The sequence below is a fragment of the Rhinolophus ferrumequinum genome, chromosome 16 (assembly GCF_004115265.2).
Source record: "Rhinolophus ferrumequinum isolate MPI-CBG mRhiFer1 chromosome 16, mRhiFer1_v1.p, whole genome shotgun sequence".
In the NCBI taxonomy this organism is placed as follows: Eukaryota; Metazoa; Chordata; class Mammalia; order Chiroptera; family Rhinolophidae; genus Rhinolophus; species Rhinolophus ferrumequinum.
Genome location: NC_046299.1, coordinates 43173411 through 43199539, shown reverse-complemented (window position 1 = coordinate 43199539; position 26129 = coordinate 43173411). Strand labels below are relative to the sequence as shown.

General features: G+C 32.9%; 1 protein-coding gene across 7 annotated transcripts in view; it reads left to right on the top strand.

Moving 5' to 3' along the window:
* JMJD1C (jumonji domain containing 1C) overlaps nt 1–26129 on the top strand; it is a 254632-nt gene that overhangs the window by 192379 nt on the left and 36124 nt on the right. For 5 of the 7 annotated variants that reach the window (XM_033130717.1, XM_033130712.1, XM_033130713.1 and 2 more), the window contains 5 exons: nt 16912–17017; nt 19672–19796; nt 20924–21067; nt 21163–21349; nt 21479–23160. In XM_033130717.1, the coding sequence (XP_032986608.1) occupies nt 17011–17017; nt 19672–19796; nt 20924–21067; nt 21163–21349; nt 21479–23160 (2145 nt within the window). In that variant the 5' untranslated portion in view covers nt 16912–17010. Of the gene's footprint in view, nt 1–16212; nt 16339–16911; nt 17018–19671; nt 19797–20923; nt 21072–21162; nt 21350–21478; nt 23161–26129 lie in introns of those variants that run through there. The other 2 variants (XM_033130718.1, XM_033130715.1) reach the window with 2 other exon arrangements.

Genomic DNA, 26129 nt, shown 5'->3' with positions numbered 1-26129 from the left:
TATTTTCTTAACCTCTCACTAGCATCTCCAATTATTGCAGCCTGGCTTCTTCTGCCTCTACTTCCACAAAACTGATTTTAAGATCACTAATAATCTCTTAATTATTAAATAGATTATTCCAGTCTCCATTCCTATCCTAATGAACCTTTGTATTTAACACTGTGGATCACTGTCTAAGAAATTCTTTATTCTTATTGCTTCTATGAAATCTCTATTCAGGTTTCCCCTACTATTTATCCGTCCTCCTTGCTGGCTGTTATTTCTCTCTAGTTTTGATGTTCGGTGATTTTCCAGTTTTCTTTTCTGGTAGCTTCTCATTTCACTACTCACGCTAACCAGTGTCATGTTTCCAATGCTTTCACTATCATTTAAAACCCTATCTTCTGAATCTATAACTCTAGTCCAGACCTCCCTGCTGTGCTATTATTCATTTAACTGTTTATTTAGCATTCTGTGTACCAGACACTGTTCAGTCAGAATTTCCTGCCCCCTTGGAGCTTAAATTCTAGAGGCACAGTAGATAATAAATATGTTGAGTAAATGATACTATATGATAGTTTACTGCCAAGTCAAAAGGGAATAATAGTTAAAGCAGGGTAAGAGCAATTAGGAATGGAGAGGGGAAGGGCAAGTTAGAATTTATTTTTTCATTTTACATTTTCTTTAACACAGTCTAGCTGACACATTCAGCAAGTTAGAATATTAAATAGTGATCAAGTAGATGACATTGAGAAGGCATACCTTATGTATAACTCTCTTTAATCTGTATTTCATTGATTTGTGTTAGTCTCTGTTCCAACAGGTTGTAAAATCCTTGAGTGCAGAAACTCATACGTATTTGCCAGTCTTTTGGCATAGTAACTGACATTTGGTGTTCAAAATCTTGTTGAATGAAATATAATCCTAATATATTTTACTCATAAGGGAGACTCTTAGTCCCGCACTCAAAGACTATTTCAGACATAATTCCAACAAGCTGTCTGATCTGGTTTCCTCTATCATAGCATGTGAGAAGCCAAAGGGAGAATGTTTAAAAAGTGTGATGATGGTGGATTGGAAGCTTAACAGCACAAGAGATTACAAAAGAAACTAAAAACAGTTACAGCTCTGTCTTTCTGGGACAGTTTGGTATAGAAGCAACAACACTTTACATCGATTAATACTTATGATTGTATCATAATACAGTAATCAGTAATGATGACAACCATGAGTGTTGATGATCAGCTTAAATTGTGTTCAGTGTGTTATTTAATGAAGGGACTCTAGAAATATTTTCATTCAGAATTAGTAGAATTTTGATCAATTTTATTTCTGTAACTTGTCTTTAAAAAAACTACCCTTTTAGTGTACAGAAACTATAATATGCATTTAATATACCTCATTTGGTTATATTCTCTTCCCTTTTTTATAATTAGATGTTCTAGAGAAGTTAAACTTACCCTTTAGGAATCACAAAACAATGATTGTAAGTCATTGTGAAGTACGTGGTACATACTATCTTCCTTAACAATAAAAGGTAATTAAGATGTTCTTGTATTATGATATTTTGGAGTTGTAATTTTAACATTCTCCTGTTTTTTGAATAACATGATGCATCCCTCATGTGTTTGTGTTTGCTGACCCCAATGAAGGGAACAGATAGGCTTAAATAGGGGGTCATGATGAAAGACTTAGTCACTGGGCAAATCCAAGTCTATCAAGTTACTGGATTTGTTCATTACCTCAGTTTGCACTAGATTTATATTCATTCTTTTTGAGAAAAGAGAAGTATGGTACAATACTTTTTCAAGTTTAGAGGTTATAATAAATAATATGTAGGAAATACGAAAATCAGCCCCCAAAAGTATGTGGTACGGTGTTAATTTTGAAGTAATATCCTTTTCATGTTATATTTTTTAAAACAATTTTTTAAAATGAATGTTGGGTGACCGGATGGCTCAGTTGGTTAGAGCGCGAGCTCTGAACAACAGGGTTGCCGGTTCAATTCCCACATGGGTCAGTGAGCTGTGCCCTCCACAACTAGATTGAAGGACAATGACTTGGAGCTGATGAGCACTGGAGAAACACACTGTCCCTCAATGTTCCCCCCCCCAAAAAAAAAGTAAAAAACAACAACAACAACAACAAAATGAATGTTAACTTATAATCAGGATAGTTATTGACACAGTTGTGTGCATACTCTAGCTCAGTATATTTTTTTCCCTAGGAGTTATTTTTAGGATACTTTCCAAAAATTATGTGAGCATATAATTTTATTTCCTTCTTAGGTTGAACTTCCTTGCCCCCCAGCAGTGAGGAGCACAAGGTAGGGTGAGACTGCCACAGGTGGAGTGCTCATCCAGGGCAAGGGAGTTGCTTTTATGTTTTATTTTTTTAAACTTTGGCTGTTCTGAAAGAATATTTTCAGTTGCTACTTTGGAAAACATTAAACAGTTCCCAGGCCTTCCTGAGTTTGTTCAGTTGTAAGTTTGAGGAAGCTGCAGTTAGTAAATTGTGGTTGGCAGATGCTGTAAGCAGGTGACTCAATAGATTGAACTCATGATGACTCAACTTGTGTAAAAACCATGCGGATAAATAGCCTGAAAGAAGAATTGCCTTCCAGACTTTTGAACTGCCATAAAAAGTTCAAAACTATTATTAAAGTTAGCACAAAGAATATTGACAAGTATTTCCTTCAAGTGTTTTAAAAGTTTTACTTAATTTTTGTTTTAATTTTTTTTGCTTTGTAGTAATTAAGAGGAGAGGACCGTATACCAGTGACACTTATTAGCAAGTTGTATATTAAAAATGCAAAAATATTACAGGGTCTGCATAAACTTTATTCAAGAAAGTATTTTTTTTTAAAGAGGTTGATTTCAGTTGGGAGTTTAACAGAAAGACACAAATGGTAATTATTTTTAATTAACACAGTAAAAATAATCTCGTTAGTTTTTTAATTTAACCTTGATATAACTGAACTAATAAAGCAAGATAATGTAATTCTTCTGTTATTATTTGATGTAATAAGGTATGTCTATTAATATAGAGTATCCTATTCCAAAGTCCTTTTGATGATTTGATAAATTATATCTGATAAATTGTATAATCTGGTGTTTTATGATATTCATTCTAAATCTTGGAATACCACATTCCTGTGAAGTTATTTTAATTTAGTAAACATCATTTTCTATATTTTAAAATAATTTGAGTTTCCTTTCACTTTATGTGATCATGTTACTGATATCATAAGTAAATTATTGAATACCCAGCAGAGAGTATTCAAAATTTTGATTCTGCAAGCGCATGGATTAGTAGAAGGTATATAGGAAGGGCTTTGACATTAGGCTTTCCAGCCATGTGATTGAGGGTAAATTACCTAATCTTTGAACGTTTCCTCATCTGTAAAGTGGAGAGAATAATATCAAACTAGCAAAGGTGTTTTTAGGCTTAAATAAGGTTAACATACAGGAAAGTGCTTCTCTTCAAATATAAATATGAGATTATATTGTATTTGTTATTGAAACTAAGTTTCTTCAGATGGAACTTTAATGTATAACAAAGGAAATTAGTATTAATGTGAAATACATCGCTCTATTCTGTGATGTTTTTCTCTCCCTATGTCATCAGCGTTTTTCCATGTAAGTAAACGTACCTGCGTAATCATTTTTACTGGCTGTATTGTATCGTATTGATGGGTATATGAGCAACTACTAAAACGTTTTTCTGTTTTAAAACATAAAGATAATCTTATTGTACATACGTTATTTTTTTTGTTATTTATTTATTTCCTTAGATTCCTTGAAAGTTAATTGTTGGGCAGAAGAGTGTGTATTTAACATATGTACATAGCCTTACATGAAAAACCTCATATTCTACAAAATTTCACTCTAGAAGGACAAGGATTTTGAGGAAAATAGTGTTGGAGAAGAATGTTCAAAGCACATGCAAATTTTTATCAAGAGTACTAACATAAACAATAATAGTCCTATAAAAATACTAGTAGACTTTACAAAGACATTATATTTCTAATAAGTAGTTAGATATATTACTTTACATTTAAGAAAAAGGTGAGGGTTATTTGATACTAAGAATGTTTATGGAAGAATTGAGATTGCTGAATTAGGGAGTCAAAAGCAAAATAAAATAAGGGCAGTCTAATCAATATGAAGTTCTAAGGCAGCATACAGTTAGTTACCTTAAACTAAGAACAAAGTGGGATGGATGGGTATTGGGTCTACTACTGTGTTCAGCTTTATGTGTATATTTAGCATTCAACTGCTTATACTAGATAGTAAAAAAATAAATAAATGGCATATGAAACATTACTTCTGTGTTACACTGACATTATTCACATATTATTCACTGACATTATTCACATTATTAATTTTTTCCAAGTCCTGTGTGCTAATTTGAGTTACGGAGACACCCATTATTTCAGAATAGGTTGTGTGAAATTGCTTTTTAAGTATGCCTTAATTTTTGTCTTCCCCAACACTGGTGTCATAAATTTTTTAAGTTTCCCAATCTGATCAACCAAAAAACTGGAATGCACTTTAAATTTAAATTTGTGGTTCTTTAATAGTGGTGAGACAGAACTTTTTCTTTACAGAGTTTTTCTTTTTTTAAACTTTTATTTATTCAAGTGTGTTTTCTCAGGACCCATCAGCTCCAAGTCAAATAGTTATTTCAATCTAGGTGTGGAGGGCACAGTGGCACATGTGGGGATCGAACTAGCAACCTTGTTAAGAGCACCGCGCTCTAACCAGCTGAGCTTAACCAGCTGCCCCGAGTTTTTCTGACTTACATGTTTTTGTGACATATTTGTTTGCCATTAGCTCCTATATCTATTTGGGTGGTACTCCTTATGATGTGTACATATGAAAGACCATTATATGGTGATGATTACAGTATTTTTCCCAGTTTGGAACTAATTTTATTTTTGTTAAGAAAGTACTTTTGAATAATACCTTTAAAGTCACCTGATTCAGCCAGTAAAATTTTATTGACTTATTGATTACCTGGTTAATAAATTCTAGGCAATTGAAATAAAAAAATAAAAATTGAGCTCCTCAAGATGCTTGGTGAATTCAAGGAAAAAGACAGAAAATTGTAATACAATGTGATATGAAGAGAGGAGTAACTTCAAGACTTAAAGAGCACAGTGGATATCTATAGCAAATAATTACCCAAAGTTCATCTTTTAGAAAAGATTTAGTTAACAATTTGTATTTTTAAAAATTTTTTAAATTATTTTTTCTTCATTAACATAAACACTTTATAAAAATACAGTAAAATTAAAAGGAGAAGAATAATATGTACTTACCAAAACTACACCAAGAGACAACTACCATTAAAATTTGACAAATTTCCTTCCAGTCTTGTTTGTGTATGCGTGCGTGTGTGGAATTACTTTCTTTATATATACTTAATGATCATTTAGATCTGTTGTCAGCAAACAGTAGCCCATAGGCCAAATCTCAGTCATTGCTTGATTTTTCTTTTCTTTTCTTTTTTCTTTTTTTTTTTTTTTACTGCTTCCAAGCTTAGAATGGTACATTTTTAAGCTGTTGGAGAAAATATCATGCCATGTTAAAATTATATGAAATTTAAATCTAATGCCTATAAATAAAGTTTTATGAGAATATGTCCATACTAGTGTGTTTATCTATGGCTCCTTTTTATGCTAATATGACAGAGATGAGTAGTAGAATATTGCCAGCAAAGCCTGAAATATTTACTCTCCAACCCTTTACATAAATAAAAAGTGTGTTGATCTCTCATTATTTTGTTTTTATAGCTTAACTTTGCATCAGCTTTTTTTACATGTTAAAAATTAAGTTGATGTCATTTTAATAATTCCCAAGATGGAAGTACCATCTTCTACCCCCCAGTAGCTTGCATTTAGGTGTTTGGTTTTTTTTCCCCTCAATTATAAATACTGTGGTAAATATTTGTATGCTAATTTTTGTCTGCCTTTTGCATTTCCTTAGAAGAAAGTTTTGTAGAATTACTGCAAAAAAAATGTATAAATATTTAAAATTAGCCTAAGCCTTAAACAATTAGTCAGATATTCACTGAAGGATGGGCAGTTCATTACAGATCAGACTGAATACGGATATGCAAAGGAAAGAAGATATTAAGGGAAGTAGTAGTATATTGTGGTATTTAAACATGAGAAATTCAGGTCAGACTTCTGCTTTTGTTTAAATCCATACGCCACTATTTATGATCAGTGTAACCTTGGACAAATCTAATATGTCAATTTCTCTTCTACAAAATGGGGATAAGAATATTTGCATCACAAGGTTATTTTGAGAAATAAGTGACATACCGTAGTGAATGTAAAATGTTTATTAGCTCAGTGTCTGTTTCATAGTAAATACTTACGAACTCTGCGAATGAGACTTTTTGATCTTTAGAAAAATTTAGGAAAGTAATCACTCATGAAAATGGATTACTCTTTTCTAGTTGGAAGAAAAGGAATGTTACTGTGATTGTATTTGTGATCTTTTGAGCTAAGATACAGTATATTTAAAGGTGTATCAGTTACCTAAATAAGTGGATTTTCTTTCAGGAAATATTTTAATTCTGGGATATAAACTCAGAACAGTAATGATAGAAAATTATATTAAATTACTCTTATTTATCATTAAATTTTGTTGGCCTTGTATGTTTGTTGTGATTTGAGATGTGTCCTTTTACTCGACATGAAGTCTAAATTTGGTTCTATTTTATTTTATTTTTGTCGGTACTAATGTTACAGGCAGTATTTTCGTCTGAGTGAAAATGATTATACTCTTATACCTAGGGAAAATACATACAAATTATTATAATAACTTGTATACAAGTTATTATACAAGTTATTATACATATGTACATAATAATACATATGTACATAATAATACAAGTTATTATAATATGCTTTGAAGAGTTTGAGAAAATAATAATGCTCCATTGAGCATATTTTAGTTTATACATATTAACTGGACACATTTTTAGCTATAAAGAATTAACAAACTACGGTAACCTTTACTGAGTTGGGATTGCATTAAATATATAGTTTTGGTTTTATTTTTTCTTTTATATTAATAAACTTTGGTAAAAGCCTTCAGGCCAAAGCCACTTTTCAAAATCAGAATGTGTCAAAATTAGCTAGTAGAGAGAATAATTTAAAATATTCAGTGGAAGTAGAGATCATTGTAGTTAGAACCTTTCTTCTCACTTTAAATGACATTTACAGTAACATTTAAGTTGTCAAGAATTAGAGATTGCCAGATATTTGAATAGAGGAAATATTTTTTAAGTTAAACAGAAAATGAACTTTGAAATTCATTCAATGATGAATGTATATATAAGGCAAATAATATAGGAATGTGTTTGTACCTTATCATATTTCAGTTTGTACAAATATGGGAAGTCAGGAGTCCAAAGAAACTCAGAACTATAACTATACATAAAATTAAAATCTTGAGGCTTTTCAAAAATTTAGGAACTTCACTGCTTTTGTAATTTCTCATTATCTTTATATACAGAGCATGCCAAAAAATGTATACACATTTTAAGAAAGGAAAACTATTAAAATTGTAATACTCAATATATACCAATAACAAAAGATGAAAGCAACCTTTGACTTCTGCAATTACAAAAGGTGCTCAAAGTGGTTACCATCAGCATTCAGATACTTCTGATTACATCGAACCACTGCTGAGCAACATTGACCAAAGTGTCCACTTGTATACATTTTTTGGTACCCCTGGTGTGTGTGTGTTATATGTATTATATATATATATTTCTCTTAAATTATCATAACCATTTCCATTTTAGTTATTAATGATATAAATAATGGCAAGTAATACCAAATGGAAGTTTCAAGGAGAGATTCCTTAAATATTTGCATGGTTATATAATGGCTGACTGCTTAGCAAGGCAATAAGCTTCAGGGAGATTTTTGAGGATAATGGAATACTCATCCTCTGTAGTATCGGTTAATACTCTGGGATCAAGGTACAGGGTTTTAGATGTAGTGATTCTCTGAAATGAATTATTAACTAATATCATTTTCCAACTTTTTTTTATAGGTAAATTATGTTATTGCAAAGGGCCAAATATAGTTGTTTTATTTTAGTTTTTTAACGTTCATGTACATCAAAAAATTGCTTTTCTGAAACTAGGATCAATGAGGTGTATGGTAAATAAAACAATTCTGAAAGATTGGTAGGTTGTTTTAGTCAGGGCAATGTCAGAAAGGGGATATTCTAGAAAGTTGATAATGTTATAGTAATATATTGACAAAAGGATGGTTAAGACTATGAAAAAAGACTGTAGAAGAAAGTACGAAAGTAAGTTCTTAAGGTAAATAAATATATAAGTATAATATATAAGTAAATATATAAGTATTTTTAAGGTAAATAAATATATAAGTATAATATATAAGTAAAGATATATAGTCTATCTCCTTGTTTTATAGGCCTGTAATCCATAGAATAGGACCCACCTCTAGATTCACTGCTGACTTTATTTAGGCTTGCTCCCTGATTTCTACAAGTCAATGCCTTTGATTGTGTTTCTCAAGAACTTCCTAAGGCCACTCAGGCTGTTTGTAACAAGTCATTGCTTTTACAGCTAGCTTTTTAAAAAGTGAAGCTTAATTGTCATTGTCGTGCAGGGCGGCCTGCGGATCCTCTGGTCCCGCTCCCCATATAAGAACGCAGGATATGGCGAGGCCAAAAAGGAACACCCACGGAGCCATAGATAGGGGAGTCATACCACTATATTCTCTCTGGCGGGGGGAGACACACGCAGTAGTAGCCACACGAGCCGCAGCCCTCCATTCATGTCTCTGCCTGCCAACCAACCAACCAACCATTTAACGCAGCCCCGCAGTTACATCAGTAGCCAATTGGCTAACCAGTTACAGCTGATGGCCAACCAATCACAGCTGATGGTCATTCACTCAGCACCTCCCCACTCGAGGCCAAGAGCCTGGAAACTGCTCTCTGGGACTCTATCCCCACAGTCATTGAAGTCAGTTCTCAGGGGATAAAAAAAAAAAAAATCACACAAAATAAGGATCATGGTGAGTGAATTCCATATACCTGCTTAATTTTGATGCGTGTACATTAAAGTTTTGCATAGTTTTTTTGTTTTTTTAGTGTGGATACATAAAATCTCCAACACACTGACACTAAAGGACTGATGTTTGGTATATATACAGAGAATCAAGTAGTTTCTAAATAATTACAATAAATTAAAATTCTACCAAAAACTTAAAATTTTTGCAATGATGTAAATCTAGAAAATTCTATGTTTTAGCATATAATGTGTTATGAAGAATCACGTCTCTAAAATTGACAATATAGATTCAGAATTATGTTTAAAACATTTTAGAAATAACAAAGCATTAACCTTATATAGCAGAAAATATCAGGTAAAATAATTTGAAAATTATTGATATTTCTCTCAATAGTGTTTGGAGACAATTTTGTGGCAAGATGTAGTGTTAACATTTTCTTGCTCTTCAACCCTAATCATTCTCTTTTTCAGAGGGTCATATGGTCACTGTATTTGTTTAGATCTTCCCGTGCACTTTTTGTTTGTTTGTTTTTAATATCTGTGTTCCTTAGGAGACAGTATAAATTAGATCATTGATTTTTATCTCCTCATACAGAGATAGTTACATTACCTTCTTAAGGAGAAAATACTCAGTTTTCAATCTCAACTTCTAACGAGAGATTTTGTAATTTGTATATGATCCTATAAACCATTTTATATAATCCTATAAACTCATTTGTATGTAATCCTATAAACCACCATTGTGAATATAACTCAGTGCTCCAATTGTATTATATTTATAGTTCTCATTTTATAAAAAGGACAAAATATTTAGCTTTAGGGACCTATAATGTCTGTGGAGCCTTCTTGATATTAAATAATTTAATGTGTTCTTCTATTCTTAAGTGATGATGTTGTGAAAATGGATGATATTGGAAACATGAAAAATGTGGGGGGAAACTATGGTGATGTTTTCATTTTATGCATGGACAAACTTAAACTGTTGTGCCTATTGACATGCTAGATACTGTCTTTTAACACTTAAAGGTATCAACTGCCTTTAGGCCACAATGTCTGATGAAGATACTTACAGAAATATTTTTAAGGGATAATATATACTAAAATACTTCTAATTTTTTTTAAGCTGTTGAGTGGAATTGCTTTGTTTAGATTGATGTGGGGTCAGGGTCATTCATCACTTTATTTTTTATGTTTGTGTTTCTAAATGAAACACTAATGCTAAGAATATTATTTGAAACCATATATTTCATACATTTAAAAATTACAAAAGATCGAAATGTTGGAGATTGCTATTTTCCTTTGTACAACTGAATCATTTTTTACCAATAAAAAATACACCTAAACATTATCATATTTTCTGAATATTTTCACTCCCATGCTCTAGAATGATTTTTGTTAATAGTATTAAGTGAAAATAGAATTTTATTGTATTGACTACTGTTATATCATTTCCATTAAGAAATTAGATTTTTCTCGTGTGGTTTCAGAATATAAATTTAGACGGAATGAACATGTGTCACATTACTTTCTTTATTACACGAAAGAGGAAAGAATTCTGTTGCTTTGGTTAAATCATCGTCTGGATTGTAGGCTCCTGAATTAACCAACATCAACTAGGAGTTGTGAAATTATGCATATATATAGAACTTATTTATCTATTAATTATACGAAACTTCAAAATGCATCTTTTTAAAAATTATATAGAGAGAGGTTTAAAAATTAATCTCTGGTGTTCTTAATAAATCAGATATGTGAAACATAGGATTAATGTTGGAACACTAACTTTAGAAAATTTCCTCTTTTCAATACATGTACCTATTTGTCCCCTACTATGGAGTCCAGAGAAGTGGATGGTACCAACTTTTGTATAAAATGAATATAATTCTCATTGACATTAAAGGCGTAAATCTTATCTTTCAAAGTGGGTAATTTTTCCATGCTACAATCAAGCACATTATTATATTTGGAAGGCTAAACGTGGCACAAGAATGTTTTGGGAAACTCATTTACTTGTGAAAGCCTTAAAAATTATCTTAAAATACTTTTTCTTTAATTCTTAAATGAAATGGATTTGGTAATTGATTTCTTTTTCTGTGCTCATAAATATGTATAGTTAAGCCATTTATGGAAATAGAATTTGCAATAATTTGCTATCAAATTGCATTGCATTAATTAGAGTTTTTAATCTTGCTTCATACCTGTAGTTTATTTGTTTTTGTTTTAAATCATGGGTGGTAAGCAAACTATAACCATAGGCCAAATCCATTCTGCCTCTTGTTTTTTATAAGGCCTTTTAATTTTTAAACAGTTGAAAAAAACTTTAAAAGAGGAATCACAAGACATGACATCTGAACATCCTGTGAAATTCAAATGTCATACATAATGCCAATAAATAAATTGTACTGGAACATAACCATGTTCATTCGTTTATGTATTGGTTGGCTGCTTTTGGTGCTATAATACCAGTTGAGTAGTTGTAACAGATGGTAAGACCCACAAAGACTAACTTACTTACTCTGCCCTTTATAGAATAAGTTTGCTAATCCTTGCTTTAAATCATGAAAATACATGGAAGCCCTCAGTTATAGCTGCATTTGATTAAAACTGAAGATGATTTAGACAGTTGCGCTTTTTGAAGACGGCCATAGTATCTTTGAAACTTAGTTTCCTGCGCCAGTAAATCCTTATTAATGAAGTAGATTCTTTTATAATTAATACAGAAATTGGTCATGATAGAAATTGGTATCACTCTTGACCTAGATAGACTTTAATGTTCATGTTTTTAACTGTTAGCTAGCAACTCCACGGATCAAATGAAAAGCAATCATTTGTAATTTTGCTGAAGCATGAACTTAAATTATGACTGGCAAAATGGTGTAGCAAAGCATGTTCAATCATCTAACTTAACATTCAAGATACAGATAGTTTTTTTAATGGTAACTGTTATAAAATACAATCAAGTACGGTTTTTATGGGTGAGTTTATATAGTGGGATTTAAGATGTCACCACAAAGGTCAAGAACTTATTGCAGGGGAAAAGAAATCATTCCATTACTAAGCCATCAGTATCAATTTGAAAGCAGGTATTGGGTCATTCTCTATCAGAAATTGTCCAAACGGAGAAAAACTACTCCAGTTTGTGATAGTAATATCCTAAAATGAAAGTGCTATTCTAGACATCAGGTAGGACTTTAGAGCAGATCTGTTACAATTATTAAGCCTATTAGCTCAGTGACCTAGATAGAAACTAAACAGCTAGTATATTATTATTTTTTTAAAACTTATTTTTTATTTTTTAAGTGTGTTTTTCCAGGAACTGTCAGCTCCAAGTCAAGTTGTTTCAATCTAGTTGTGGAGGGCGCAGCTCACAGTGGCCCATGTGGGGATCAAACCAGCAACCTTGGTAAGAGCACTGCGCTCTAACCAACTGAGCTAACCGGCCACCCCCACAACTAGTATATTATTACCTAACTCATGCCTCTGCTGACTCTTTTGTCAGTAGTTAAGTCCATAGTATGTGTCACATAAAGAAAATATTTGTTGAACTAGTAAGGATAATTTTGTTATGGTAATGGTTACGTATGTTTTGAACACTGTCATAATATTGCTACTGTTAAACCTCGTGAGGCATATGTGAATGTTTTAGTGCTGTGATCTTTTAAAACATACTATTGTAATTATTTTTTTCCCTGTGATTAAGGATGAAGTAGAGAATCACTTAAAATTAGATTATGCAGTAGTTCCACTGTCAAAGTACAGATTCCAACCTGATTTTAACTTTTATGTTTTAAGGAATGCTTTTTTTCTTTTAAATTCCATCATATTCTTCTGTACACATGAAAAAAAATCTGTAATTTGATCATCTCAAATAGTAATTCAGGGCAGTGTTTACTTAGAAATATATAGCATTTGGGATTTGGGAAGTAACGAATAAGTCACTTTGCCAAAGCAATTACCTTCTTTTTTACGCTTTCTGATAATAAGATTGCATGATGAGTGAGACTATTGCTACATATAGAATTTCACATAAGCAATGTGAGATTACAGAAAGATAACGTCCCCCTGATGTTGTTTGAGTCTTTGCTTTTGACCCATTCAGACTTCATAAGATACTTTTTTTTAAGATAGTTACTTTTCACCTCTTACATGTAATGTGAAGAAATTTGTCAAATTTTGAAATACATTATAGATGATGTAATACAGAATTGTACACCTGAAATCTATGTAACTTTACTAACAGTTGTCACCCCAATAAACTTTAATTGAAAATTTTTTTTTGAAATACAGTGATAGTGTATTACTCATTCTTTTTGGGTGTACTGGTTCAAGAGAGAAAGAGAGTATGGGTAAAAAGAGCTCTCGAGTCACAGAATTAGATTCAAATAGTCTCTCCATCACATCCTGACTATAACTATGGACCCTCTCTGGGTGTAACATTTAAAAGGTATAATAATTTCAGCCTCACAATATTGTTACAAAAATGGATAACATAGGGAAAGCACTCAGTCAGCATGGTTCTGCCTTAGCAAATGCACAATCATGTTAGCTATTGTCTTTGTTATTATTTATATTAAGGTGCCCCACTAATGTTCATCTAGAGCAGGGGTGGCCAAACTGCGGCCCGCCATCCATTTTTTATTGGCCCGCAGCAAATTCCAAAAGTATATTTAGTTTACTTAAATAAACCAGGTGAGACAATACGTACTTCCCCTCGAGTGAGTGGCCTGGCTGTTTGGGTATTTTACCGCATATGGCCCTTGGTGAAAAACGTTGAAAAAAGTTTGGACACCCCTGATCTAGAGCTAACCCTCTTTTTTGCAAAGGGAGAAACAGCATACAAGTGAACAGTATGGCCCAGAATTTCATTCAAGGCACTGTTGATTAGAACTTTTCCATGTTTTCTATAGAAGTTTCCAGTAAAGCAGATCTTGGTGAACTGATTTTTTCCTATTAGTCATTTATAATTTATAACCTCCTTTTGCTGGAGGTTGTAACTAGCAGTGTAACATATTGGATACAATGTATGGAGGAGAGGCTAGTCAATACAGGATGCTACTTATTTGCTATCTTAGTGATTTCTTCAGGTAAAGTATATATATTATTTTAGATATTCAATATAAAAATTATCTGTGTAAGTACTACAGTTGCTGAAAAGTTAAGTACTATGCAGTTATTTTTTAATCTCAAACTCGAGGCACAGTTGAAGTTCATTAGTCAATTGCATTCAGAAAGTTAGTGAATATCACGTATCCTTAGTTTCTCATCTCTGTGAGTCTGCCTTATAACTTTTTACCTGATTTTCAACACTTTCATCACATCACTAAGTAGGGAAAAAAGCCTTCATTTGGCTACTTGCTAGCAACTCTTACAAATCTGATCCTTTATGATTTTGTGAGCCTCTGTAAAAGGCTCACAATGGGAATGACTACAACTTAACAGAAATACCTGTAACTTTCAGAACACTGTATACATATAAGAGGACTTCAGCAACAATATGACTATCATAACCAGGTAGTGTGTTGGGATAATTTTCATGGGTTTTAATTTAGTAATTTATGTCACCCAATACATGCTAATTCAGAATTGGATGTTTTAAGAAAACTAGTTTTGGTAATTTTTAAAAATCTTATTATGAAAACATCAAGATGGAAAGAGGTGGATATTAGTAACTGCTTTATAGATGAGGAAATTGATACACAGAAATTTGAACTTACATGTCATTTCAATAAATAGACTCAGTTTTTAATGGTATGTTTTTTCTATAAAATGAATGGGTCATTGTTGAGAAGATACTGGTTATGCTTTAGTGATCTTGGAAATACAGCCCATTATTTTAACCTGTTGAATAAATAAAATATAAATAAATGTTGAACAAATAAATTTTCTAACAGTTTTAAGCTATAGAATTTCAATAGAGGGAACTAGTATTATAGATCATACCTGTACCTTTCTACAAGTATTGGCAGTGCTGCTTTAATAGCAGTTTATACCTCATCTTCCCCACCCCATGCCACCCCCAAAAAATATATATATAAAGGCTTGGGAGCAATAGACCACCATAGTAAACTTCATATAAGTTAGCAGTGACTGACACCCATGTGACTGTGGGGTTTTTTTCGATGAAGACGCATCTTCTTGCCAGTTAAATGTCTAGAATAACAGTGAGAAAAGCAAATTGTAATAAAGGTGGGTATTTAGACCAAAAAAGACTCAGGTCTGCAGAAACATAAAACCAGAATCCAAATGTTTGAAGAACTATCAGGTAGGAACGCAATTAGGCTTGTGCTTGACTTCAAGGAGTTAAACTTGGATCTGTGTATAGAAGTCAAAGATTTTAAGAGAACTTGGGTAGCTGTCAGAGCTGTCTGGAAATGGTAATGGTTATCCTTGGGACGTAGAGATTTTCCTGTGTTTGTCTGTCTTAGAACTAGACTGTCACCGGCCGTGCATCAAGAGAGTTAGAATATGAACTTTCCATGGTACTTTCTATTCCTAAAATTATGAGGTTAACTGTGTGCAATATATTATTAAACGGAGATGAGGTGCAGAAAAAGGATTGCTAGAAAGTTTCTTTACAAAAAGGAAGACATGTCATGGGCATTTTTTTTTATGACGGAGTTTATCTACCTTTTTGTATGACACTTTTTCACTCTAGTATTTTCATCTGCTGTAAAGTAGCATTTCTGTCTACATCTTTACCGAGAAACATAGTTGATAACTTTAAAGTCCTTCATTTCACCTTGAGTTCGTATTCACTAGTTACAAATGAAGTATCAGAGTATCTGCCACAATATTAAAAATACAGAGTAGTCCTGAAAGCAGAGATGAGATGAGAAGGAAAAGCTTCACTTAAGATTAATTTTGGAGCAGAAGAGTGAAGTATGACATGTTTGATTAGGGTTCCTTCGTTGTGCTCTTCAGCCACTTTTGGCTTTTCCAAACTCCCAGATTATTTTTATTCACCAGATATAATTTCCTTCATTTAGCTCCTTTCTATTCACTGGTTTCCATAATCTGCCAGTCCACTTTTAAAAGGGCCGCCAATTGACAGTGCTGCTTTGTTGTTCTTCCCAGCTCTACTCTAGGGCTCCTGCGCTGATCTCAAATTCAGGAGCAGCAGAGGTGCTTTGAGAGAGAGAGAGAGAGAGAACAGAATGTCAAAGAGTCCAGCGGGGGACCAGCAGATTGTGGGAAACCATGTGACTGTGTGATTCACATCTCCAAGGAGAGAACTGGTTGTTTCTGTGTCTAGATCCACCCTGTTACGAGGATAATACCATAAATAATGTAATTTTAATTGCCTGGATTCTTTGACACTGGCTTGAAAATATAATAAAACTTTTAGCAATGCAGTTACTGGTCAGATGAGTTTGAGTAGAACAGAACTAATGACATTTAAATCAAAGTAGTGGAATAATGACTTTTGTCATTTAAAACTAACGTTTTAGGCATTTTGGGAAGAGGGTAACTCATCTATGTATACTTGCATTGTCACTAAAATGTTCAACTTGATTCTTTTCCTACCCACCTTAGATGACCTGATGCTATTTGGTTTGTATATTGCTTCTAACAGTGAAACCTTTTAAAATGGTAACTTGTATATGATCATACTTGAAGTTAGAAAACACATGGGTAAATTTTAAATTTTGCCTTTAGGACATTTGTCAAGGATCAAATTTTATCCTGGATTAATTTCTTGTTCTCCGTTATGTAATTGCTAATGAACTATAACTTATGAATTTGTGTTTTTGCATACAATTAGATCAAGAAATTTTCTTCAGTCCTTAGAACATATAGGAGAAAATCAGTAATATTAATGTTACGACAGCATAACGTGGACCTTTTAATCTGTAATTCTAGGACGACATAGACAGTTTAAACCCAGTTCTCAGGGACAACCCACAACTTCAGGAAGAAGTGAAAGTCTGGATAAAGGAACAAAAGGTTCAGGAGATTTTTATGCAAGGTAACTTTTTCAGTTAAGCATTATTATTGGTTATTTTTTGGAACTGGGCAACTTCTCATGTTTGGTTTTTGTTGTTCAATTATGTGCAATATAAATATATAAAGCCCAGTCTAATATCTTGAGTTATATACAGACCAGGGGAAATAATAGCAAAAATCATAATTTCAATAGAAAGTTGGTAACGTAATCAGTTTATTAACAAATTTGAGTGAACTGCCTGGCATGAAATTATAAGCACACAGATGTTTTGTTGATAGGAAAATTTCCATATTTACAGAATACTTTAGGTGTGTCCTTCCTGGAAAAGGAAGCATTGTTTGCAGTAGAGGGTTGCCTAAAGCCACAATTGGTTTCCTTTGAAGAATGCTGTTGGTATCTGATAAAAGTGGCCTGTTTCAGTTTGCCTTCTTCCAGTGATAACCACAATACTAGTATACTAGACTTAGGGGTCCCCCCCCCTTTGTTAAGTTACAAGTTTGTCTACAACGTATGATTTTCAAAGCAGTGAGGTTTTGTAATTCCTAATGATTGCTATTTTGGTCAGTAAAATCATTATGTAAATGTAATTAAGCTTTTTGTGAAATTGAATTGAAACTGGACTATATGGCATGAATATGCTATTCTGTTGATTATTTATAAAAAGGAATTTTGTTAAATTCCCATATTTATCTCATCCCTCAACTTCATGCCATTTAAGCATTAAGAGAGGTAATCCCAAAATTGTGACTCTTTTGCTTTGTATGGTTATTTATAGCAGCAAATCATATGCTTATTAAATTCTTAGGTTAAATATTTTTAAACTTTTAATATGGAGAATTTGAAACATACACAGAAATAAAATATTTCGGTGAACTTCCATGTGCCTATCTCTGAGCCCCCAAAACTATAAAACCTTGGTGAATCCTTTCACATCCATTCTCATTTACTTTTATCAAATTTCAGACATTGCCACATTCTATCCATATTTAAAGCCACCATATTATTGTGCCAAAAAAATTAATAGTTCCTTAATATTAAATACTAGATACTCAAATTTCTATTGTTCTCATAAATGTCTTATGTGACTTTTAATGGGATTGATTGATTGATAAATAAGGGGATCTAAAAAATATCCACAAACTGATTGGTTGATATGTCCTGTCTTATCTTTTCTCCCCCTTCCTTTCCTTACAGTTTATTTATTGAAGAAACCAGGCTAATATTTTTTAATAACTTTTTATTTTCTTACCATACTCTTAGAGGTGAAAATATTAAGGCAGTATATATAGTTCCTGTCCATTTTATGCAGAATTAATGGGAAGCTAACACCAAATTGTGTTTGGTTGTGGAAGAACAAGACAGTTAATAAGATGGTGTACTAATGGGAATTGAAAATTGGTCATTATTTGGAGTTATTCTATAAGCTTTTTCTAGATTACATTCAGAAAAAAATAATTTGGAGTCTTATTCTTTCATAGTGAGAAAAGATTAGAGTTTGTATAATTGACTATGGCTACGAATGTATTTAATTTATAGGTCATATAGAACACTTTCTACCGATGTGTTAGTTGATTTATATTTTAGGCTGATGTTGGCATAAATTTTTTAAAAACTGGCAAATATTAAACCATTAATATGTTAAATGTCTTATAACTGTGGAAGAGAACATTAACCTAAGAAATAGAGAAATAAATGCAGGCCTAGTTTTTTCTCTGAAAAACTTATTTAACCTATCAACTTCACTTTTTAAATTTTTGTGAAAGGGAAAAACAGTACCTAAGAGTTGGAGAAGATTAAATAAGCACTTGTAAATTTTGAAAGCACTTGGTAAATTGTTAATGTATAAAACCATCATTAAGGTGCACTAGTCTCGTTCCACCCCCCCCCCCACACACACAGTTCTTGTTTACCTTCCAAGTATTTGACATCATTTTAGTACCTGGGAACTGAAGAAATTTTTAGCTCCATTATACTCTTCTGTGGAGTGACTTTTGTTTTAATAGGTATATTTGAATACGAATATAAGGACATACATCTTTCATTATTTAATCCTTCCTTATTTTCTAAAGGCTATCTGTATGTAGATAGCCTTCCTAAAAATGAATTTAATCCAAAAGTATACCATAGTTTTTTAATAAAGCATTTTAGTGCCATATTTATAAATTCACTTAACAATCTCTACATGTTTTAAGACTTTAGGCAGTTTTTCCTAGCTGTCACAGAGGAATCAGAATGTAGTAGTTGCTTATGGTAAAGTTTGGCAACTAGAAGACATATGCATCAAGTTCCAAATTACCTTTTCATTTCAGCCATGTAGTCATGTACCCCAACCTTATTACTAAGTTGCTTTGTAACCTTACTACTTTCTAGACCACCGTAATATTACATTTTGTACAGTTGTATTATTAAGTCATGATCCCAGAAATATTGTTTCTGACATAATGTACTTTATTTCCATTGAGTTATGAAGTATTTGTGTCTAGTAGTGTGTTTAATGATAATTTAAGAATGATCTGGCTCTAATATATATTCACTTGTTTTCTAAAATACTTTTTTGAAAACTGGTACTCGAGTATATTACTCATCTATAACATAGTTTCTCCTAAAAGGTAGTTTTTAAATGAAAAGGTCTCCAAGGTGTCCCTATTTCATGTGTTTTGTTTTGTTTTTTTAAGGTCCTTATTCCTTAAATGGATATAGAGTGAGAGTATATAGACAAGACTCTGCCACCCAGTGGTTTACTGGCATAATTACTCATCATGATCTCTTCACTCGCACCATGATCGTTATGAATGATCAGGTAAGCAGTTCAACTAATATTTTTGGAAAGATATATTTACAATTCAAATATTCTCTGAGCCCCCCAAAAATGGATCAACAGATTGGTACCAAATAATTTTCATCTCTGTGTTTTTTTAGCATATAAACCTAATAAGTTTAAATATATTGATGTTGTGTAGAGGTCTTTGGGAGATAATGATGCCAAATTTATTTCAACAATGATAAAATCACTCCCTGAAATAGAGATATCAAACTCAATTGATTACTTCTTTTCTAAAAATCCTTAGGTCAGCTAAAATTTTCTTTCTTAGAGTCAGCTTTTCTGTCTCTCCAGGAATAAAAATATTTCCCAAATATTTTCTTTTGACTAATGAAAACTTCAATGCACACTATAACTCTTTTTACATCAAATTTCAGAGTTGGTATGCTCCTTTAAGTTTTATGGTGAGTGTGAAAGATACAGATTTCATATGGAATTTTAAATAACAGTCTGAAAGTCTTGATTTCAAATCTTTTAAACCTGTGGTTTATTTTCCTGGGCTGGGGGAAAGGTGTTTACACCCTCTTACCTGTGTGGACTGTGGAGGAAATCTCAATAAATGAGAGCCCTTTGATAAGCAATATAAATGCTTTCATTAAAATTTTAGTCAGAATGCTAAGTACATTGTTTAATGGCATTTGCTTTTTTTCCCTAAATAGGTAACATTTTCACCTCTCAGTGAAGCACAAAATTGCCTTTAGTTTTTAAAATAGGTCTTTCTTTAACCTTTAAAAATTGTTTTAGTGTTAATTCATTTACACAGTTTTTGTCCTTTTGTTTTTCCTAAGCTCTACCTTTTTAGTTTTAATTTATAGCTGGTTTTTGAAAACTATTTCCTATTTTTAAAATGCGTGTTATGACTTGGTGTTATACTCCTCAGTAATTCTTACCCTTGTTTTTAAAGCTCTACTTGCAATAGATTTCAGAAGGTTATAATTTTATTTTTAGTGATTAAACGTGATGTATTGTAAATATGGTAGCATCTAATAAATTAAAGATCCGAAACTGATTTCTAGACATTTCTACTCAGCAAAGAATATGTATCTAATATCACATTGGCTGGCTGATTGGGTTTAATTTTTGTTTTTGTTTTGTATTGGGATTAGGTACTAGAACCACAGAATGTCGATCCTTCTATGGTTCAAATGACCTTTCTAGATGATGTTGTTCACTCTTTGTTAAAAGGTGAAAATATTGGCATTACATCACGGCGAAGGTCTCGTGCCAGTCAAAATAGCAACGCTGTTCACGTATGTATGTTGTTACTTCTAGATTATTATAAAAATTTTATCCTTAATTTACTTAGGATCAGGTAATAAACAAATCATTAATTGGTTATTTTTAGGGTCATTATACACGTGCCCAAGCAAATAGTCCCAGACCAGCAATGAACTCCCAAGCTGCTGTACCAAAACAGAATACACACCAGCAACAAAGAAATAGCCGTCCAAATAAGAGGAAGGGCTCAGATAGCAGTATACCAGATGAAGAGAAAATGAAGGAGGAAAAGTATGATTATATAGTACGAGGAGGTAAGACCCACTTTTTTAAGGGAATGAGAACAACAACAAAAAAATTTTAAATTTAAAATATACTTATTTTAAATAAGTATGATGTGAAAAATAAAATTGTTTCTTCTTTTTTTTTTTTTAATCTTAAAGAAAATCCTAAAGGTAAAAACAAGCAGTTGATAAACAAAAGAAGGAAACCTGATGAGGATGAAAAGAAACTAAATATGAAAAGACTACGAACTGACAATGTTTCAGACTTTTCCGAGACCAGTGACTCAGAAAATTCAAATAAGAGAATAATAAATAATTCCTCAGAGCAGAAGCCAGAAAGTGAGTTGAAAAATAAAAACACTTCAAAGATAAATGGAGAAGAAGGAAAATCCCAGAATAATGAGAAGGCAGGAGAGGAGAAACTAATAGATAACCAGCCTGCCTGGGATCAAATACAAGAAGATAAAACACATGAAGCAGAGAAGCAGAAGTCTGTTGACTCGCAGCTTCAAGAAAAAATGACTGTCCATTCATTAGAACAGGCCACACTTTCTGATCATCATCCTAATGATTTACTTCTTAAGGAATGCAATATGGAAAAAACGCATACAGTGGAATTATTGTCGAAGGAGAAGTTTGTATCCAGACCACCCACACCAAAATGTGTTATTGATATTACTAACGACACTAATTCCGAAAAAGTGGCTCAGGAAAACTCAAGTACCTTTGGCCTTCAAACACTTCAGAAAATGGATCCTAACATTAGTGATTCAAAACATTCAATTGCAAATGCAAAATATTTGGAAACAGCAAAACAAGATTCTGACCCCAGCTGGGTCAGTGATGTAGTTAAAGTAGATTTAACCCAATCAAATGTTAGGAATACTTCTTCAGGAAACGATCATCTGAATGTGGAAAAAGAAAAAAATCCGTATGTCTCTTACACGTCTTCTCTAAGTGCGGTTTCTGTGACAGAAGATAAGCTGTGTAAGCGAAGTCCCCCTCCAGAGACTATAAAGTCTAAACTTAATACTTCAGTAGATGCTCACAAGACAAAATCCAATCCCTCACCTGAAGTTGTTAAACCTAAAGTCACCCATTCTCCTGATTCCATAAAGTCTAAGGCCACTTACTTGAACAGTCAATCTGCTGGTGAAAGAAGACTGGCAAATAAGATAGAACATGAGTTATCAAGATGCAGTTTTCATCCAGTTCCTACGCGGGGCAGTGCGTTGGAAACTACAAAGAGCCCTCTTATCATTGATAAAAATGAGCATTTCACAGTTTACAGAGATCCTGCACTTATTGGGTCAGAAACAGGAGCTAATCACATTTCACCTTTCTTAAACCAGCATCCTTTTCCTCTTCATTCTTCATCCCATAGAACCTGTATAAATCCAAGTACCCATCACCCAGCCTTAACTCCCGCACCCCACCTATTGGCTGGATCATCTAGTCAAACTCCATTGCCTACCATTAACACTCACGCCCTGACTAGTGGTCCACACCATTCTGTTCATCACCCTCATTTACTTCCTACTGTGTTACCTGGAGTGCCTGCTGCCTCCTTACTTGGTGGCCACCCACGACTAGAGACTGCTCATGCCAGCAGCTTGAGCCACTTAGCACTAGCACACCAGCAACAGCAACAATTGTTACAGCACCAGTCACCTCATCTTCTTGGACAAGCCCATCCTTCTGCTTCATATAATCAGCTTGGTCTTTATCCAATTATTTGGCAATATCCAAATGGAACACATGCATACTCAGGACTTGGTCTACCTTCTTCTAAGTGGGTTCATCCAGAAAATGCAGTTAATGCTGAATCTTCATTAAGGAGGGTAAGTTACACTGTAGTTTGCCATGTATATATTAGTCAGATGTACAAATACTTTTTCAATATCCATTAATTTTTTAGATTTCTTCATATAAAATGTTAAATTTTTCAGTTATTTTTTCAAATTATAATGAAACTTTTAATACTTAGTAACTTTTTGAACCATGGATGCTGAAATCTCAAAAAAGCCTATTTTTTAAATAAGCCAATTTAAAGAAGTAAAATTGCTTAGATTGTTCTGATATACCTATTATGAAGAATGAATATCTTCATAACTAATTATGGTAGGTATGATTATTTTGCTCAGTTAAATTCCTAGAGGTAAAGTTTTTGGATTAAAATTTATATAAAATTATAAGGCTTTTGATATATTAAATTATTCTTAAAAGACAAATTATTATATTTCCCTGCTAGATATATTATATTGATGGTAAATTACGAACTAGGACTCTCTAATGTCCTTGTTCTCTTAAGGATGCCAAGGTGAGAAGGTCCCACTATTTGGGAGTACAATTGAGGCTTAGATTCTCTCTACGTAACAGAGTATTGCTGAAGATGGTGGTATAGGTCTCTTATTCCTTCATGGGCAATGTGGTTTCTGTGGCCACATTTCATATTAAGGAATTGTGGAGGGCATTTCCAACTGCAATATAAAAAATGGGAGAATCGGTGTCCCTGTTAAACTTCAGGAGACAATTTAGTCCTTGGGGCAGCCGAGGATGCTCTTCAAGAATCTCCCAGTCTTTTTTAACTCAATCTCTCTATCTACCTACCTACCTACTTATGCTATGGTAAAAAAACACTTAAGATTAAATTTATCATCCTAACTATTTTTAAGTGTACAGTACTGTTAAGTTATTCATATTCTTGTGCAACAGATCTTCAGAACTTTTTCATCTTGCAAAATTGAAACTTTATACTCTCTAAATACTAATTCCCATCCCCCGCCCCAAGTCCTTGGCAATTATGTTTCTGTTTCTATGACTCTGACTGTTTTAAATACTTCATTTGAGTGGAACCATGCAGTATTTGTCCTTTTGTGACTGTTTTCACATAGCATAATGTCCTCAAAGTTCATCTGTGTTGGAGCATATAACAGGATTTCCTTCTTTTTTAAACTCCGTTAATAATTCCATTGTATGTATATAGCACATTTTCTTTATACATTATTTATCCATTGACTTTTGGTTATTTCTACCCCTTGGAGATTGTGAATAACACTGTAGTGAACATAGGTATTTTTGACACCTTTGTCAAGTTGAGCAAGATCTGTAATAGATATATTGGGAACGGCAATTTGGAAGACAATGTTAGTAACCTTCGTATTTACCTCAGGGATAATACTGCTGACATAGAGCCATGTTAGTGCCAGTAGATGCAAGGTTTGTGTTCCCAAAAGTTTGTCAGAGTAGCTGTTATATTGGGTAGCAATGATGACATATAAGATGGTGGTTATGGGTCCTTCCTTGATTCCCAAATTGTGATTGTTGACCTTAGTGGTGAGGAGCATCAAGGTTAGTGGTGCAAGATAGAGTTATAACTTTGAAGGATATTTCTTACGGATTATTCCCATTGCAACCATCAGCTCCTTTTGGCTCCACTGTCATATGAGCTTTGGCCTTTAATGAAGTTACCATTGAACTCCATAATTTATTCTTCACCCACATTTGATGTTGACAGGATCTCAATTCTAGGAGAATTATGCTTGCATTGATCATAAGCTTCCCATTTCCATTCTTGATGGTGCCATTGAACTTACAGTAGGTGGAATCTTACTAGAATGTGTACATTATGTAGTTGAAGTCATGAAGAGTCATTAATCATTTCAATATCCTCTTTGTCAGAAAGCAGCCCTGATGACCCAAGTGCTCAGTGCACCCACATTTTTACTCTAACCTTTCATTCTCATGTGTCATGAATGTAGCTACAGCTGATAGCGGACAAAGGCAGGCGAGAGGAACACACGGGAGCCAGGAGCTGGCAGATATTTTTGAGTCTTTTTCCATAACTTCCAAACCTTGGAAAACAGATCTAAGGAACTTAGGAATGGCTTGGGTAGGAGCCTCTCTTAGTATGTGTACTAGAATTAGCCTCCATGTTTATAATAATGTTTTATTAACTGGTCATAAACTTGTTAAAAACAAGCATATCAGATTTTTATTTATTATGTAGAACACTTTGAGCCAAAGTGAAGATGTCTTACCCCTAGTATTATGAGTTAAAGTGAAGAAACAATTAGGAAATAATGTTATTTTGTAGTCAAAAACTTACATCGTTTCTGTAATTGATTGCAAATTAAGATTTCTGGATCTTGTAGAATTGAGGCCTTTTAAACATTTGAATCCTTGTGTGCATATATATATTTTTTTTTCTCTGATGTGAGGTTTATAATGTATTTTTAATTAATTTATTTAGAGGTCTTTGTGTTATTTTTAATTAGTTTCACATGTACAACATAGTGGTTAGACGTTTATATAATTTATGTGATGATCCCCCTGATTAGTCTCATACCCACCTGGCACTATACATAGTTGTTACAACATTATTGACTATATTTATAATGTATTTTTTAATCTAAGCCATTTGACAACAGCACATCTTTGGTGTGATATCATATTGCTTTTGCATTATCATTTTGAGATGTAAAATTTATTCCGTTTGTGAAAATCAAAGGATTCTATTTTCCCAATAACTTGACTCAACAGATGAAGTTCTGGAAAAATGTCAATGAGTCACAGTACAAAAACAATTTCTGAGCATATATTTAGATAGTTGAAACTCGCAATGTAGAGGTCAGTGTCATACTCAGTATGAGAAAGGCAGCATATTGATATATGCAAAAGAGATTTTAATAATTTTGCTGTACCTCCACACCTCCAGGTTTACTGGCCCTACCAATATTTATAGCTTATAGTGAAATGGAGTTGGGTCATGAAAATATAATTTTTTGCCAATTCTAAGTAAATTGTTACA